This window comes from Biomphalaria glabrata, chromosome 9 (assembly GCF_947242115.1).
Source record: "Biomphalaria glabrata chromosome 9, xgBioGlab47.1, whole genome shotgun sequence".
NCBI lineage: Eukaryota > Metazoa > Mollusca > Gastropoda > Planorbidae > Biomphalaria > Biomphalaria glabrata.
Genome location: NC_074719.1, coordinates 1,368,306 through 1,386,820, shown reverse-complemented (window position 1 = coordinate 1,386,820; position 18,515 = coordinate 1,368,306). Strand labels below are relative to the sequence as shown.

The window sequence follows — 18,515 nt, the reverse complement described above, 5'->3', positions numbered from 1 at the left end:
TATCAGGCCTTCTGCAAACACTACTTAACTACAAAACACAGCACATCTAACTCAAGAACTTGACAACAAGAGCTTCAAGTAACAAAGTGGCGATTTAATTTACAAATACATCGACAGCCAATTCAACACAATTGGCTACATCAAATTCAAATGCTTTCTTGTACTTGACAGAACTACCTAAGTAAACATGACTAGTCTCTCTTGCTTGTACAGCTACATTTTTGAGGACTCACAAGGTACCACAGTCCTTACTGCCTTGCTGTTCTGGACTCAACTGTCCTTGTAAACACACTGTCTCTTGACCGTGAAGGCTCTTGATCACATGACCACATCACAGGTCATACTTGTGGTTATTAGCAGTACTGTCCCTTGTCTATCAACAGCCATTGACCTGTGTAATTGGCCTGTTGTGTGTATCAGTAGGCCACACACACATTAACCCTTTCAGTCCGCCACTGGAGTTACAACAATATGATAGTTCATATCCATTCTATTATTCACCTCTCAGCACATGGCTGCACAGTCTACTGTGACAGTCTTTGTTGCGAATTTGGTTTACTTGTTAGCTGTACAATAGCACTTTCTAGCACATTCTAGCACTTTTTAGATTTAGGTAGCATTTTCTTTTACTCATCTGAACCACTAGTACATTTGTAATGAAGTGTTTGTGTTTTGATTGATTAGATATAACATTGCTGTCCTGAAATTTAAACTGATCCTCTTGGTTTTGTTTTTGCTTGAAAACATTTTTCTGTCTTGATACATTCTCTTGAATTGTCATTGATGCCATTATGGGTGAGAAATGGCTTAATCAGTCATGACGTGCCATTAACAAATTATTTTGATCATGATAAACATGCTATTTACTCTGTCCAGTGACCACAAAAAAAGTCACATTAATCAGTATACACTTGTTTGTGGAAAAATTTCTTCTTCATCGTTCTCATTGTTATGTTGGAGCGTTCAAATGACTAGACCAATACATGAGATGAACTGTGCAGTGGTTTCCAAATCAGGGAGCTCTCCATATAGTTTTCTTTCTATTGGGGTGTTTTGGGGGCCAGTGTCTTATACGGGCCTCTTGGTAGAGAGAGCAGTTTTGGAGGACGTGGTCGGCATGATACTCCACAAGGGCAGATTTCACTGTTTCCAATTTTGAGCTTCCAATACATATGTTGTCGCAACTTGAGTTGAAAGATAAGATGTTGATCTTGTCGGGATAGCTTATAATAAGCATCATCATTCTTGTGCGTAGCAATAAGATGTATATAAGAAAAGAAAATTTATAATGAGCCTTCTATTTATAGTGAACTTTCTATTTATAGTGAATCTTCCATTTATAGTCAACTTTCTATTTATAGTCAACCCTCCAATGTACTAAAATTGACAAGGGAATAATGCTGAAAAATCCACACATCCACAGTATGATACGTTAGTTGTTTTTCTTGGCTTATATAATACAGACGTTACTTCAAAAAAGAAGATCATTACGTCCTATGCGTCATGCATTGAGTCATGCATATTAGCCAATGACTTAAATTCTGCCAAGTCACTCGTTTTCCTGGCTAGCTCAGGCAACCCATTCCATGCTCTAATAGCACTAGGGAATAGAGAGCATTTGTAAAAATTTGTCTTAGCATATTGGTTTCAGTATATAAGATAAGATACCTTTTATTGGTCCAAACAAATTACTTACTGTTTTTGAGTTCTTATCATTTCTTTATTTTCAAAAAAAAAATTAACATAAATAACTGTAGTATAGATATTGGGGTCTAATCTCTGGTATAGATATTGAGATCTGTAAATGGTTAACAAAACTATACGACTGACCTAAGTCCATTTCAGCAGACAAATGTGAAGTTTATTTTACTACAATAATAATAATAATACACTGCACTCCTTGTTAGTGCTACAAGTCAAGAAATAATAAACAATCCTATCCGCATAACAGCGGTATCAAAAGTATCCAATATATGTTAGTTGCATCTCAGCGGGTAACAATAAGAACAATTACTACTAGTGACACTGGAGCTTCAACTATAGATACCCATTGAAATACGAATAATACTTTAATATTCAATAAGTGCATAATGAAATCAGCTCTCAAATATTATTAAGCAACAATCACTAGTCCATCGACTTTCATCCTATATACATATATATACACCAGTCCAGGAAGCAACGTCCAACCTTCCTGGACCAGTAGCAAGACCTTACTGACTTGACTTGACTGAACTCAAAGTCAACTTTATTCATTCTACTTCCTGTTTTCTACATCAGGAATTCCACGTGTCTTTTAAACTCTTAACATGATGTGAACTTTAGATCATGCAATGTCAACTAAGACTGTGACAAGATCTAAGCTCAGGTGTAGATATTAAGGTCTAAAAATGCTTGCAGGGGATGTCCAGTTGTCCATCAAGACAGAGGTGACTTCTGACTCTAAAGTTACTGTTCAACTGAAACAGATGTGTGGCAGAGAGAAACAGTTTTTAGCCAGATATTTTCAGCTTTATTGGTCTGTCAATGAGGACTGCAAGAGTAACAGTAAGTGACTTTATTATGTCATTTTAGTAACATGTAGGCCTAGATTAGTAGCAATCTCAACACTGATATATTAACTTTATATTTTAGGCTCAATAAAATGCTAATTGTCAAAAGGGAGAGAGCTAATGAGTCGTAGAATTGAAGTCTTCTTTAAAAATATCATTCCTATTTTATCATAGTGTCTCTTTCAACTGTCTTTAAAAGACAATTTTTAACTTGAGATTCCTACATGTTGTTTTAAACTAGGCCTATCAATAAAAAATAACTTAAGACATTTAAATAAGTTTACTACCATCAAATTATTATACTGAGAAATAATTATATGCATTGTTTACATTTCAAATTACTATGTATGTGTGTACTCCAGAAGTTTTTCACATATATGATACCTTAAATAAGTAAGGCAGCATTGTATAGAATGCCAGACATATTTAGGCAAATCAGGAAATGAATTCTCCATTTAGTCATTGAGGTCTAGATGGAATGTTGAATGAGCTAGAAGCCAAATTCAAGACCTTGACTTGCCATGAATTCTCTGTCTTAGAATGACCAAGACTGAACAAAAAGCTGTTTAAAAAAATTCTGAAAGTGAACAAGTTTTAATGTAGTTGAATTCAGGTGAGTCTTAGACTTGCTGTCTTTTCCTGCTTAAACATTTGTAATGGTGCTCCCCGGGCATGCTACCCTGCCTCATAGTGGCGCCTGGGTGGAAACGATCGTAAGAGGAAATGATTAGGCTAAAGGGTAGCAAAACAAGACTCCCGTGGGGGTGCCTAAGGGGGTGCGAGAGCATCCTCATTGCACTGTGCCGAGTTGTAAAAAAAGCTCCCACAACCTTGTCACAATCCAGGCGTTGTTCCTCAAGGGGCCGTTACATAAATGGCGTGTCCCGCACAGTTAGCCTGGTATAGAAAAGGAAAGTGGCGGGGGTCTTAGTGTATGCGGTCTCTTGCCGCGAGTCTGACCCACCCGTCAGACAGAACAGTGTACACATTCAGGCCAGTGAGAGGGAGCTCTTGTTCACTTTTGCAGGCCTAGAGTTCCAAGACCCGAGGGCTCAACTCTACCTGACAGTTAAAGAAGAAGAAGTAATGGTGCTCCATCTAAGGCTTATTTGAACAAACACAGTACACTAAATAGTGTACGATTCAACAGGTAAAGTCCCATGCACCACTGGTTTTCAATGTCCAGCAGTTGTTAATGATTTAGAAATATACACACCAGCAGCTTGAAGAATGGCTGACCTTATCTTTATAGATATTTATGTCCTATGAGTCTCCATGTGCTAATCTAGTTGCTCATGTTAATCAGAGACTTAAATTCTGCAAATTTATTGTTTTTTCTGGACGATTTAGGCACCTTGTTCCATATCTAGGAAAGATAAAGCACTTGTATAATTTGTCCTAGCATATGGAATAAGAAATGTGTGCTTTTAATTTTGTTTTTATATATTAATAAGATGTTTTATGTTTAGTCTTCTATCCTGAATCATTTCTAAGTTTAGGTGATTTGACTAATGGTGTTACTGGCCTTTTTAAGGTTAAGAGTTAGGTCTTTTTGTAAATTTTTGTTTGTTAAATGTTTTTACATGTTTCGGATGTTCCTTCAGAGTTGAAGATATTCTACTTTCTAGAAAAAAAAATCTCACACAGGACAACAGGTATGAACCTGGAACCATCGAAATAATTGATTGACAGTCCACTTTGCATACCGCATGACCAGGCAGCCATCCTTTCAAAAGATAGTACAATAAGCAATTTGACAGCTTGACCAACTGAGCATTTAAAATGTTTATGCATCTTAACTAAACTATTTTTTTATGAATGTCATTTTTTAATATTATGGTTTGTTTCTTAAAGGAGTTTTTTCTTTTTAAAAAGACACATATATGTATTAGTAATTTATTGTTCATTTTTGTCTTTTATTTGTGTTTATTAATATTTTTCTATCACCTTCAACTATCCCATAGTCTGTTGGGGCACCACACAAGATCTGTTGACCATCCTTCTCCATTCCATTTTTCTTTGTTGACATTTATTTTACTCATCCTAAGGTAGTTTTAGTTATTCTATAAATTGTGTATACAAATGAGGACAAAGCAACATTATTGCTGAAAACAACAGGAATTTTAATAAACTGCTTGGATTTCCTACTTTACTGCTAAAATTCTGTTCCCTATCTTCCTATTAGTTAAACCATTTAGCAAGTTTAATTTTTCTAAAAAAAAAGAAACTTAAATTCAATTCACTTGTACTCAAAGTCATCTCTGTGGCATTTTACGTCTCGAGAGACGATCTTTTCCCTTTGCAACTTCTTGTGTGACTAAAGAGGCTAATCCTTGATACACAGCTGCGATCGCAGGTTGGGCATATGTAATCACCAGGTGCCATTGCATTTTCACCCTTCTGTTGTGTATGACATCTGCAATCCGTGACCCTTCCTTTATGCTATCTCTGCATGTGGATCTATCCAGTGCCACCTCTTCCCATCTGCTAGTGTCGGTTTTGAAGAGCTTCATGTCGCGTTTGCATACATCTGTATAACGTAAAAGTGGGCGACCAACGGATCTCCTGCCTTCTATTAGATCGCCATACTGTATTAATATTATGGTATGTCTCATGAATTTTGCCATGGCATCTACGATTAGGTTAAATGTGATTGCAAGTTATTGGGAATGTTAAGGATGTGGCGTGCAGAGCTTAGCTTATTTGCTTAAGGCTAGCACATTTGAAAATTAAAACTGTTATTGAAATGTTTTTATTATTTGATTGCATGAGCCAATTATCCCTAAATGCTCAGCACAGGCAGGAGGCTATAGAGTATTTTATATTATTAGATGTTGAAACTTCTAGTTGAATGTTAACAGTTTTATTGATGAGATCTTGAATAATAAGCCAACTATTTTCATGTCTGTTTCTCAGGTTCCCAAACTTCTCTTGTGGAGAGTTTCATATTTGAAGCCGCCACTGTACAACTTCCTCTTGGTTCAAACTTTCTTTGTGTTGTTGCCGTTGGTGTTAATGGAATCAGATCAAAGCCATTCAGTTCAAACATTGCGGCAAGCTCAGGTAGGTTTCTGAAGTAACTTTGTACATCCAACTATCAATTATCATTTAAACACTGTTCAGCATATCACATCTAACTCAAGAAACTGACAACAAGAGTTCTAAAATAATCGGGTACTTTAATAAATAAATAGCAGCCCGTTCGGCATGATTGGCAACACAATATACTACTACTAAACTCTCATCCTGGACTCGTACGTTTCACTCGAGGACTTAGCCAGGACCGACTTCATGGCCAACTAACGGTCCCCTCTCCTCCCTGTCCTATACAGAACTGACTTACACGCTCAGTCTCTTGTCTACGAGGCTTCTGTTGACATGACCATAGCATAGGTCATAGTTACATGCAAAGTTCATACCAGTATTATCCTTTTTCCATTGACATAGCTCGCTAAACTGTATTACTAGCCTGTGTCACATGTGTCAGGTAACCCAATAAGGTTAGAACAATATTAACAACAGATTTTTATTGGATTCTGAACTCTTTCAGTGCAGAGTTGCTCTCAGCGAGTAACTTGGTTTATAAATTTTATTTCACTATCTTTTTATGTTAAACTTTTTAAATTTCTCTCTTTTTTTTTCATTTTCCGGATGTGGGAGTCATTGTTCTTTGTTTCGGTAGTCAATTTGATGCAGTACTTACACGTTTTTTTTTATTTCCCGGGACCCGAAAAATGTCACTTCCTTAGTGCATTCATTCATCTTTTATGAAATTAAAAGTGGTTAAATGTGTTTAGTTTTGTGATTTTTCAATATTTATGGATTAAATGTTTATTTAAAAGGTTAAATCTTTCAGTATATCTATTTTAAACAAATTGTTTTGTATATTTCCTATTTCCATGCTCAGTTTAAAATTAATGAAAAAAAAAAGTTTCTTGAATAATTCATTTTATTTATTATAAATTTGTAGTCCATTCATTTTCCTTTAAAATAAAATAAAATATGTAAGATGTCATTCAAGAATGCGTGTATTCCATCTTTTTTCTATTTTCAGGTAGCCAAGGGAGTGAATTCATGATTGTTTTAGTTGTAGCGCCTTTTTTTTTTGTTATTGTTGCTTTTTGCTTCTTGAGCATTTTCTTCACGAAATGTCGGAACCGAAGAGGATTTTTTAAAGAATTGACCAATGCTCTGGAGGTTAATGCCGAAACTGGTCGGGAAAGTTATAAAAAGGTAATTTATGTTTCTTTGTTAGTAGTCATGTGATGCAAGTGCTGAGCCATCCTTTGATCTATCTTGTGCTTATTTATCCAGTCAGGGACAATTGTAATAAATTTAGTATTCATATAAACCAAAGTTTAGAAGTTACACACATTTCAGAGTGATTGCTTTGTTAGACTTGTGTAGCTTACGACACCGTGGCGAAAATAGTCACATGCCCTGGTAAAACAAGGACATTCTAAGAAAACAAGTAGTTTTTATTATAGCTTTTATATAGCGCTACTTTCATGCTTATAGCATGCTCAGAGCGCTTTGGTCCAATCTCATTTGTGGACCAGTGGGGGGGGGGGGAGAGGGGGTATCTAAGAGTTGGTTTTCCATGCTGCCTTTAGGCGCTCAGTAAACACAACTCTGCCCGAGTCGGGTGTTGAACCTCGGGCCCCCTTCTAGGTAGCCAAGTTCAAGTGCACTTAGCCTCTCGACCACGCTTCTAGTTCTAGAAATTGATTTAGATCATGATAAATAGAAAGGCAGTCAGTTTTATTCAGTCATTCAAGGTTTTTATTTTGTTTTAAACCATACAGACAGTGAAAAACACCTACATATAAGGAAGAGTGATGCTTCATATATTCCACAAAGTTTTTTTTTGTTTTTTTCTTAAACCTATTATTTCTTGATTTAAATTAGGTTTTTGCTCAAATGAATTAATATTTAATAAAAATTAAACAAACCTCTATTCTGAAACTTCTTATGTTTGACCTGTGCGTGATTTTACTAGTAAAGCTTAATTCAAACATGCGACAATTACACTAAAAATTCTTTAGCATCTAGATGACACTATTTGTCCTTGCGTGCGTTAAGTTGATTATGAACTCAAACCTGCGGCAAAGTGACTTACTAGTAGACCTGAAATATAAACAATGACACTCGATTAAATCTTTCTCTCCTAATTGACGATGCCAACATGGATTTGACCCCATTACACTAAATTGATTTTTGGATGTATGAACTATAATTTGTGTTGTGTAAAAAGAGCATGCATCCCCCTTATAATTTGATGCCAACTATAACATTTTCAGAAAAAAGTTATTGAAGTTCAATCATAACAGGATAGTGAAATACAAATGAGAAAAAAATGAATAATTCAATAGGAATGAGGAAAATAATTACGGCGAGAAAGAGTTAATCTTGTCTTTGGCTCCAGTTGAACTTTTTCATGCTGTGTCATCAAAAGCTGGTGGGTTCAAGACTTTCTGGTTGAGAGCTACTTCCCCGAGGTTTTACGGGAGGACTTGCCCTTTTGGCCTTGCTACCAAATTGGAGTTCGTCTCAGGTTGAGAGCTACTGCTTAGAATCTGACCTGAATTAAGTTTTGGTAGTTTTTCTTCCGGTCACCAGCTTTCTACTTTTAATTTAATGCTGAACACAAAGGAGAGTACAGCTACTAACAAAAGTTGGATGGAGTAAAATAGTCTGCTAGGATTCAAACCCAAGAACTTAAGCTGTGCCACCAAAGCACTTAACTATTTGATCTCATTTCATTTCTAATTTGCCTCTTTGTTTCTGCTGCCCATTTCTAATTTGCCTCTTTGTTTCTGCTGCCTATTTCTATTATGCCTCTTTGTTTCTGCTGCCTATTTCTAATTTGCCTCTTTGTTTCTGCTGCCTATTTCTAATTTGCCTCTTTGTTTCTGCTGCCTATTTCTAATTTGCCTCTTTGTTTCTGCTGCCTATTTCTAATTTGCCTCTTTGTTTCTGCTGCCTATTTCTAATTTGCCTCTTTGTTTCTGCTGCCTATTTCTAATTTGCCTCTTTGTTTCTGCTGCCTATTTCTAATTTGCCTCTTTGTTTCTGCTGCCTATTTCTAATTTGCCTCTTTGTTTCTGCTGCCTATTTCTAATTTGCCTCTTTGTTTCTGCTGCCCATTTCTAATTTGCCTCTTTGTTTCTGCTGCCTATTTCTAATTTGCCTCTTTATTTCTGCTGCCCATTTCTAATTTGCCTCTTTGTTTCTGCTGCCTATTTCTAATTTGCCTCTTTGTTTCTGCTGCCTATTTCTAAATTGCCACTTTGTTTCTGCTGCCTATTTCTAATAATAGCTATGCCTCTTTGTTTCTGCAGCCTATTTCTAATTTGCCTCTTTGTTTCTGCTGCCTATTTCTAATTTGCCTCTTTGTTTCTGCTGCCTATTTCTAAATTGCCACTTTGTTTCTGCTGCCTATTTCTAATAATAGCTATGCCTCTTTGTTTCTGCAGCCCATTTCTAATTTGCCTCTTTGTTTCTGCTGCCTATTTCTAATTTGCCTCTTTGTTTCTGCTTCCTATTGCTTGCAAAGCAATATTTTTTTATGTTTAGAATTGGAATTTAAAAAAATATATTTTTTAAATAAGAGTTTAACACAATTTTTAAAGTTCTTAAATTCTGAAATATGATACATTAAAATTTTTCTTTTGGTCGATTATTTTTATCTGCTTACCTTGAAATGTGTAACCTTTTAAACATTTATTGATAGATGAGCATTTTTAAAATAAAGCAGCATTCTACAATTGTGCATAGATATTTAGGCTCTGAATAGCTTATTACACTCTGCATGACTTTTTGTATAGCTCCTCCTTCGTGATCGAAGATGAGCACATATCTCATATCTCTCAAAGATGACTGTAAAGTCCAATCCTTGCTTTAAAAAGCCAGCTGCGTGCATGGCATGGGTAGATTTGGTCAGTTGCAGATAGGCCTTCTGCTTCTCTCAGCTTTTTGTTGGTTCTTTGTTCTTTTACGCTGGCCACTCTACTTTCAGCATATCTCATGACTCCAAGACTCACAGTTTCACGCCATGAGGAGCGATCGAGAGCTAGTGCTTCCCAGTATCACACTCCTTTAAGGAGCTCTTAAGGGTGTCTTAATAGCGCTTGTATTGACCCCCTGAAAGTGCTTTCCTGCACACAGCTCACATACAGAAGTTGTTTTGGAAGTTGATTGCCTGTCAGGTGGACTACATTGAAATTGGGACTTTAACTGTGTCATTCATACTGTTAATATTAACTATGGTTATGAATTTTCGTGGACAGCCATACTTTGACATAATCTTCCAGAGTCCTTCTCTGCTAACAGTGTCGAATGCCTTTGTTAGGTCGACATATATTGAGAAGAGGTCAGCATTTTGTTCTTGACATATATATATATATTAACTATTTATACAGTGCATAACTATTTTATACAGTGCATAACTATTTTATACAGTGCATTACTATTTTATACAGTGCATAACTATTTACACAGTGCATAACTATTTTATACAGTGCATAACTATTTTATACAGTGTATAACTATTTTATACAGTGTATAACTATTTTATACAGTGCATAACTATTTTATACAGTGCATAACTATTTTATACAGTGCATAACTATTTTATACAGTGCATAACTATTTTATACAGTGCATAACTATTTACATAGTGCATAACTATTTTATACAGTGCATAACTATTTTATACAGTGCATAACTATTTTACACAGTGCATAACTATTTTACACAGTGCATAACTATTTTACACAGTGCATAACTATTTTATACAGTGTATAACTATTTTACACAGTGCATAACTATTTTATACAGTGCATAACTATTTACACAGTGCATAACTATTTTATACAGTGCATAACTATTTTATACAGTGCATAACTATTTTATACAGTGCATAACTATTTTACACAGTGCATAACTATTTACATTTTGCATAACTATTTACAGGACATGAATTTACGCTCAAGTGCTGAAGTAAGGAGTGACAGTAGTGCAGTGACTAGTTGCAGTTTCAACAATGACCGCGCTAATGATTCAAGTGTCGAAAGGCAACCTGAGTCTCGTCTACTTTTACATGATGGCTTCAGTTCATCAGATTCCAATGATTCAAGTGTCCAAAGGCAACCCGAGTCTCGTTTACTTTTACATGATGGCTTCAGTTCATCAGATTCCAATGATTCAAGTGTCCAAAGGCAACCTGAGTCTTGTTTACATTTACATGATGGCTTCAGTTCATCAGATTCCAATGATTCAAGTGTCCAAAGGCAACCTGAGTCTCGTCTACTTTTACATGATGGCTTCAGTTCATCAGATTCAAATTATTATTCTCGATTGAATTGTTCCAAACTTTCTAGTGAAAGCAGAGATTCTAATTCTAGCAATACAACCAACTGTATAGTTGATAATACATCCAGCGGGACTGAGTTTTCAAGCAAATGTGAAATTGATAAGTTGTCATCAAGTAGAAGTAGGTTAAACTCATTGAACTCTACAGATGCTAGTTGTAGGTCAATCAACAAGTCGCCAACTAGGGACAATGATGATCATTATCGGCCCCAAGGACTAACATTTAACCATTCAAGTTCAGATAGTGTTTACAATAATGACATGGACATATAACTTTTTTACATGAAAAATCAAGGCAGCTGCTTTGTCTTCCCCTAGATGGAAAGTTTTGGTAGCAAGCTTATCTTCTTATATAATACAGACGTTACTTCAAAAAAGAAGATGATTACGTCCTATGCGTCATGCTGAGAAGACACTGTTGGTTTGTTTGATATGTTGCAGGCCTTCATGTGTTTTGTGCTCTGGACTATCATCTCAATGGTCCCGGGTTAGAACCCCACTGGCAGCCATCATGCAGGAAATTTGGCCTAGGATGTAATAATCTATAGGATCATCCAAAACATATAACAAAACAAATATAAAGTATTCCCCTTGTATTATAATTTAATTTTGTGATACCTTTGGGGGTTCATTGAAGTCATTCATGAACTTGGCTTACAATATCTTATCTTATCTTATACAATACAGATATTACTTCAAAAAAGATGATTACATCCTACTCGTCATGCATGTTATCCGACTTAAATTCTGCCAAGTCACTGGTTTTCCTGGCTAGCTTAGGCAACCCATTTCATGCTCTAATAGCACTAGGGAAGAAGGAGCGTTTCTACAAATTTGTCCTAGCATATGGGATGAGGAATGTGCCTTTATCTTTGTGTCTTTCTGAGTATTTTATTAAATTTTGTTTTTTGTTGATGTTAGCAGCCATTGTGTGTTATTGTGTTCTCTAGTTTAGTATAACTAATATAGTGCAGTGTCTAGGTCATGCAACATAAGTTTACATTTCTTTACTTAATCTAATCTTTTTTTGCCTGAAGGATCTTCCATGTATTTTCATCAGAGAGTAATCTTAGAAGGTAGTTATATTGTTTCTAAACTAAATCTTCTTCTTCTTCTTGAAACTGTCAGGTAGAGTTGAGCCTTCGGCTCTTGGAACTCTAGGCCAGCAAAAGTGAACAAGAGCTCCCTCTCACCGCCCTGAATGAGAACGGTGTACACTGTTCTGTCTGGCAGGTGGGTCAGGCTCACGGCAAGAGGCTGCGTACGCTAAGACCCCCGCGATTTTCCTTTTCTATACCAGGCTAACCTAGCGTGTCTTATAAAATTCAGATATTACTTCAAAAGAGAAGATGATTACGTCCTACGCATGTCCCTAGGTCAATCTAGTCATGCTTATAAATAAGTGACTTAAAATCTACAAGTTGTTGGTTTTCCTGGCTAATTCAGGCAACCCTTTCCATGCTCTAATAGCACTTGGGAAGAAGGAGTATTTGTACAAATTTGTCCTAGTATATCGATAAAGAAATGTTCCTTTATCTCGTCTTTCTATTTTTGTTTTTGAATCATATTATTCAGATCATTCCTTTGTTTTTTTCCCCATGTCCACAAATAGAGCACTGGAGATTAGTGAAAAATTTAAAACAAATGACTATTCTATTATTTTCTCATGAGAGATTGTTTATATAATAATAATAATAATAATCTTTATTGTCCGTATGGAAATTACAATTTGTGCATTACACCAAACAAAAAACATTATAACTATAAGAAGCCAAAGTGTACATTCACACCAGACTCACTCATAATTTACATGTGACAAAGTTTATACCAGATTGTTCTTATTTAATGATTTGATTGCCAGGGGAACAAAAGAGTGTTAGTGTCTGTTTGTCTTTGCTATCGGTGTCTTGTATCTCTTTTGTGATGGTAAAATCCTGACACAAAGGGTGATTCTTTATTTCGAGGATCTTGTTAGCTTTTTTATTGATGTTTGTCTCAAACAGCTGCCCAATTGGGGTTTGTTTTTTGCCAATGATTTTACCAGCAGCATTTAGATTCTATAAAGTTTATTCTTATTTTTAATGCTCAGTTTGCCATACCAGGCAGTGATATTGAAACTTAAAATATGGACATGAAATCCACACACTGAAATCCACACACAATCCTGTTTATCCTGTTGTCAAAGCAACCTAAGCACATGTTGTATCTGGTATATACATTTGTTGAATTGGTGACATTGTTGTAATGTTGAAGAAAAGCTGAAAAAAATAAAAATAAAATAACATTATTTTTTTTTTTTTTTTTTTTATCTGCATTCATTAATTTATAAAAAAAAAATGTAGAGTTAAAAAGTTAAAAACTAATTCCTACTTTGCATGAAAACATTGTTTAATATTCCTGGGTTTTGCAGGTAGCCTAATCCAGTTCATTGGACCACTACTAAATCTGACCAGACAGTTATTTGGACTAAATACTACAACATTTTTGTAATGCAGAAGATGTCATTTAAAAGGACCAGCTGGTTAGTAGGACAAAAAATGATCATGTCCTGAAGTGGTTTTATGGAACCAGAATAGACTCTATACAAAGATGTTTTCAGTGTGTCAGTGTTTTTCTTCTATTCTTAACTTACAGTGATGATAAACTAAATGACACTGTTTTCTTAGCCAACCCAAAGAGAAGGGTTGGGCTATTGGAGCTATGTATAAACTGGACATACTGAGGAACAATTTTTTTTTTTCAAATATAACTTTGTGAAAAATATGTTCAGCAACATTTAGCAGAGTTTGGTCCCTTGATACTTTAAATAGATTCAATCAAATTTGTTGCAAACAGTTCAGATTTTAGAGTAAAAATACAATAAATATACATATAGGGAACACTGCCGGGCCAATTAAAAACAAATGGCGTTTAGGCCACGAGGCCTTCATCAGCTACAATTTACACAAAATAATCTTAAGTTAACTTATCTGTCCGATGGATGGCTGCCTGGTCGTGCGGTTTGCGCGCTGGATTGTCGTTCGGATTTATTGACGGTCGAGGGTTCAAACCCTGCCCGCTCCCATCCCCCGTCGTCCTGCGGGAGGTTTGGACTAAGAAGTAAACTATCTTCAACTCTGAAGGAACATCCGAATTACGTAAAACATTTTACAACTGAAGTTTTTACAACATATGTTGTTCTCTATCGAGTCAGAAATTAGCTACGCTGGTGTAAAAGCGCGGGAAATCGGGAGGGGGCGGAGGTGTCAGGCAAAGATGAATGGGAAAGGGGGTAGCGTCAGTTGGATTATCATTTTAAATGTGTGTTGGTTGTTGTATAAATAAGTTTATTTTCAATCTGAAGACGGGTGTTTTTGTCATTGCATTTGTTATATAGCGTTGATGAGTAGATGGTACTCCTATGATGTGTGTTATTGAAATGAATAGAGACGGACTTAGTTGCACGATTCTGAATTTCTCTAAGGTGTTCTTGTAGTCGTGTTTTTAAGGTTCTGCCCGTGTTTCCATCGTATCTCATTAGACACACTGAGCACATTATCGCAAATGTAACCCCTCTACTATAAGTTAAATTTACCACCAATCGAAATTGGTCTTTTAGGACAAAAGATGGCGGGTGTTTGCAGGTCTGACTTTTACGTCGTTTACATGGGCAAGTGCCAGGTTCACTTGAAATGCTGTGGAGTTGTGCGCACTATTATGTCTTGTCGTATCAATCTAGCGCGTCAGACATTTGCACACCTAAAACCGACCTGGAAATCTCCCCACATCTCTAACAAGACTAAACTAAGAATCATTAACTCTAACGTCAAGGCGGTCCTACTGTATGGTTCTGAAACATGGAGAACAACTGAAGCGAAAACAACAAAGAATGACCTTCATCAACAGATGTCTGAGAAATATCTTCAAATTACATTGGTACGACAAAAAAAAACAAAAAAACAACAAACTGTGGGAGATGAGTGGACAGAAAAATATAGTGGTGCAGATCTTAGAGAGAAAATGGAGATGGATTGGTCACACCCTTAGAAAAGATACCAACAACAGAGCTAGACAGCCCTTAGAGTGGAACCCCCAGTGCACAAGATGTAGAGGAAGACGCAGTGTACTAGATGAAGCCGAGAGGACAGGAAAGAGCTGGGAAGCCATTAAAAAACTAGCAAAAGACCGTGGAGGGTGGTGTGTTTTTACTCAGGCCCCATGTTCCACAAGGAAAGCAAAGGAAGGATGATGAATATGTCTTGTAGGTTTTGGTCTCGGCTAAATATCAGAAGAGGTGGGGATGAAAAGACATCGTGAGTATGTCGTTTTTTTTTGCTTGGTCCGTCAGGGCTAGGTATATGTATTGTATTTTCTATACAGTCGTTCACCCTTACAACAGTAAATCTTTGGTTATGTTTCAGGGTTAACTCATTAAGTTCAGAGAAATCACCTGTTGTTTCAGAGTCAACTTATTAAGTTAAGAGAACTCACCTGTTATGTTTCAGAGTTAACTCATTAAATTCAGAGAAATCATCTGTTATGTTTCAGAGTTAACTCATTAAGTTCAGAGCAATCACCTGCTATGTTTCAGAGTTAACTCATTAAGTTCAGAGAAATCACCTGTTATGTTTCAGAGTGAACTCATTAAGTTCAGAGAAATCACCTGTTATGTTTCAGAGTGAACTCACTAAAAAAAACTCAACTCACCTGTGTGCTGTTGAAATAACAAATGTTTATAAATGGGGATGTGGCTACGTCCTTTCTAAACTTTGCCCTGACGTCATCACTTGTCCAGTCGTTAGTGTTGACAATGTTGAAAATATCATTTCGGACGAACTGACCATTCAGTTTATAATAGAGCCTGGCAAAAGAAATAACAAGACTATCTTTTTCAATGATCTTCCCCCTTAGGCTAATGGACGACAATGTAGACATACAAATTCCAAGAGGAATAAACTAATTTTAAAAAAAAATCTAACAAGACATACAGGCTTATTAACTCTTTCTCTCCGTAATTATTTTCCCACGTTTTGAAGGAATTCTTCATTACGCTCATTACTATTTCACTACCCTGTTGTGATTAAGCTTCAATAACTTTGCTGTTTGTTATCAGAAAATGTTTTATTTGGTATAGAGTTAAAGGGGAAAGCGTGCTCTTTATATGTAACACAAAGTCATTTTTAAAATTAAACATTAAGTTAATTTAATGAGGTCAATTCGACGATGGTATCGTCGATTAGGAGAGAAAGAGTTAAAAGTATTGTTGTTTTTTTTAAAAAAAAACACATAAATATTTAACTAAAATGATATTTGGCGGACGCGTTGGTTAAGCGGTTAAGAGCTTTGAGTCCGAACACGGGGTCCTGGGATCAAATCTCGTTGAAGACTGGATTTCATAATTTGTGGATTTTTAAGGCGCCCCTGAATCCCCTCAACTCTAATGGGTAAGGAAAAGGTAGTTGGTCGTTTTGCTGGCCACTTGACACCCTGCTTGTTAACCGTTAGCCACAGAAACAGATGACCTTATCATCATCTGCCCTACAAATTGCAGCATCTGAAAGGGTAACTTTACTTAACTAAAATGATGTTAAACATTAATTTAGACACAACTAGATATTATTGTTATTTTATTATATTATTGGCCTCCTTCAGTCGTAGAACGACTATGGTTCATCTCAGAGCACACTTCCTCATGTGGCTGTGGAGCTCTATTTTGGAGAGACACTCCCGTCCACATATAGCGCAGGTTAAGGTGGCTTTTGCTTCGGTGGTAGAGGAGCTGGCCGTTTTTTGCATTGTACGTTTTTCTTCCTGAGCTGAGACCCATGTTCTTTCGCTGTCCATAGCTTTCTTGGTCACTGTCTCTCTCCATCTGGTGCGGTCTAGAGCTATGTCTTCCCAATTGTCAGTATTGATGTTCACTGATTTGAGGTCCCGTTTTATTACATCTATGACCATATCATCATCTGCCCTATAAATTGCAGTATCTGAAAGGGTAGCTTTACTTTAACTAAAAGGATGTTAAACATTAATTTAGACACAACTAGATAATGCCTCCGTGAACGTAAGAAACTGTTAAAGAAACAATGTCGACCCAGGGAAGATACTGGGTTTGTCCGGGAGTTGACTACGAAGGTCTGATTTGTGAAATTGTGACCTATAATATTTACATAAGATTTTTACTAATTATTAAATTTTTACTACTTTAACTATTTTAACTGTGAATAGGCCTTGTTTTTAACGATTTAACTGTATGGAATTTAGCTCTTGTAAAGGAGGGTATTCCTTGAAGGATTACGGGCACGACATGGCCTAAATTGTGCCGATGTGCCAAAAACTCAAACTCAAAAGAAACTAGAACAGATTTGTGAGTTGTTGTTGCTGTTGTTGTTTTTAAAGGAACATTTATCCCAAAACAATATTGTTATAGTCCTAATCGCGACGCAAAAGGGATAACTGTGTGTGATCAGCTGACATATGTGACACAGGCCAGTAATACAGTTTAGCGTGCTATATTGAAAGGCAAGGGACAGTACTGGCATGAATAACGCCCGTATTATGGTCATCTGATCATAGGCCTGCGCAGACCAGAGACACAGTGTGTAAGAAAGGGGCAGTTCAAGACCGGAGAGCGTTGAGACCGGGACTGTTAGTCAGCCATGAAGTCGGTCCTGGTGCAGTCCTCCAGTGAAACGTACGAGTCCAGGAAGAGACAGTAGAGTTGATGAGTTTAGTACAGTGATATAGGCCTACGGTCTAACTTTGTAGCAGTTGATTGTGTTGCCAATTGTGTCGTATTGGCTGTTTGATTTGACCATTATTAAAGTACCAGATTATTGTGGAGTCTTGTTGTCAAGTTCTTGATGTGCTGTGTTGTGTTTAGCAGTGTTTACAGAAGGCCTGATTAGGAGAGAGAACGTAACAATATGCAAATGGTACGAGAGTAAAATGGCTAGACCTAAAAACATGTATAGGCTGAAGGATAAAATGTAGATGTTATGAATATTATATGCTGTATCGGTTGTCGTTCTTGGATGTTTACATGTGCTTGTAACTCGTCTGTAAGAATGTGTTCACGAAACGTGTGTTGTGTAGTCATTCAGTGTAGTAAAGCCATTCTAAGCGGACATGGCTTTCGACTCTGTTATCATTGTTGATGTGTGTTTTATATAGGTTGCACCAATCGGTGTTTGGGAGTAACATCCCTTGTAACTGTTGTTGTCAACCAATATGGCGTTAGATTAAACAGCTGAATTCATGTCTTATAAGTTATATGCAGAGTCTTGTTATTATGCGTTCATAATAATTAACAATCATTATGTTCAAAACACTAAACCACAGCTAACAAATGACCAAAAAAAAAGTACCCAGACATAAAGATAACTGTACATTTCTTGTCCAATACGCTAGGACAAACTCGCATGTACTTTTTTAAAGTGCACAGTGTGTATGAAGCGGGTTGTCTGTGTAAGCCTTGAAAACAATATAAACACCTAGTCACCTAGATTAACACCTGGTTAAGCTTAGAAAGTTAATTATTACAACAGTGAAGCATACTTTATAACAAGACAAGATAAAAACATAAAGTTTGACAGGTGAAGATAGTTAACA

General features: G+C 36.3%; 2 protein-coding genes across 2 annotated transcripts in view; one reads left to right on the top strand and one right to left on the bottom strand.

The window, feature by feature from the left end:
* The window catches only part of LOC106062730 (uncharacterized), a 31,963-nt gene extending 20,118 nt beyond the window's left edge, over nt 1–11,845 (top strand). The window contains exons 12-15 of the mRNA XM_056040289.1: nt 2,401–2,547; nt 5,469–5,619; nt 6,611–6,785; nt 10,527–11,845. Coding sequence (XP_055896264.1) covers nt 2,401–2,547; nt 5,469–5,619; nt 6,611–6,785; nt 10,527–11,198 — 1,145 coding nt within the window. The 3' untranslated portion in view covers nt 11,199–11,845. The remainder of the gene's footprint in view (nt 1–2,400; nt 2,548–5,468; nt 5,620–6,610; nt 6,786–10,526) is intronic.
* A 1,133-nt stretch (nt 11,846–12,978) lies between these two features.
* The window catches only part of LOC106062731 (uncharacterized), a 67,884-nt gene continuing 62,347 nt past the window's right edge, over nt 12,979–18,515 (bottom strand). The window contains exons 28-29 of the mRNA XM_056041081.1: nt 15,612–15,765; nt 12,979–13,183 (exon numbers count right to left, since the gene is read on the bottom strand). Of these exons, the coding sequence (XP_055897056.1) occupies nt 13,115–13,183; nt 15,612–15,765 (223 nt within the window). The 3' untranslated portion in view covers nt 12,979–13,114. The remainder of the gene's footprint in view (nt 13,184–15,611; nt 15,766–18,515) is intronic.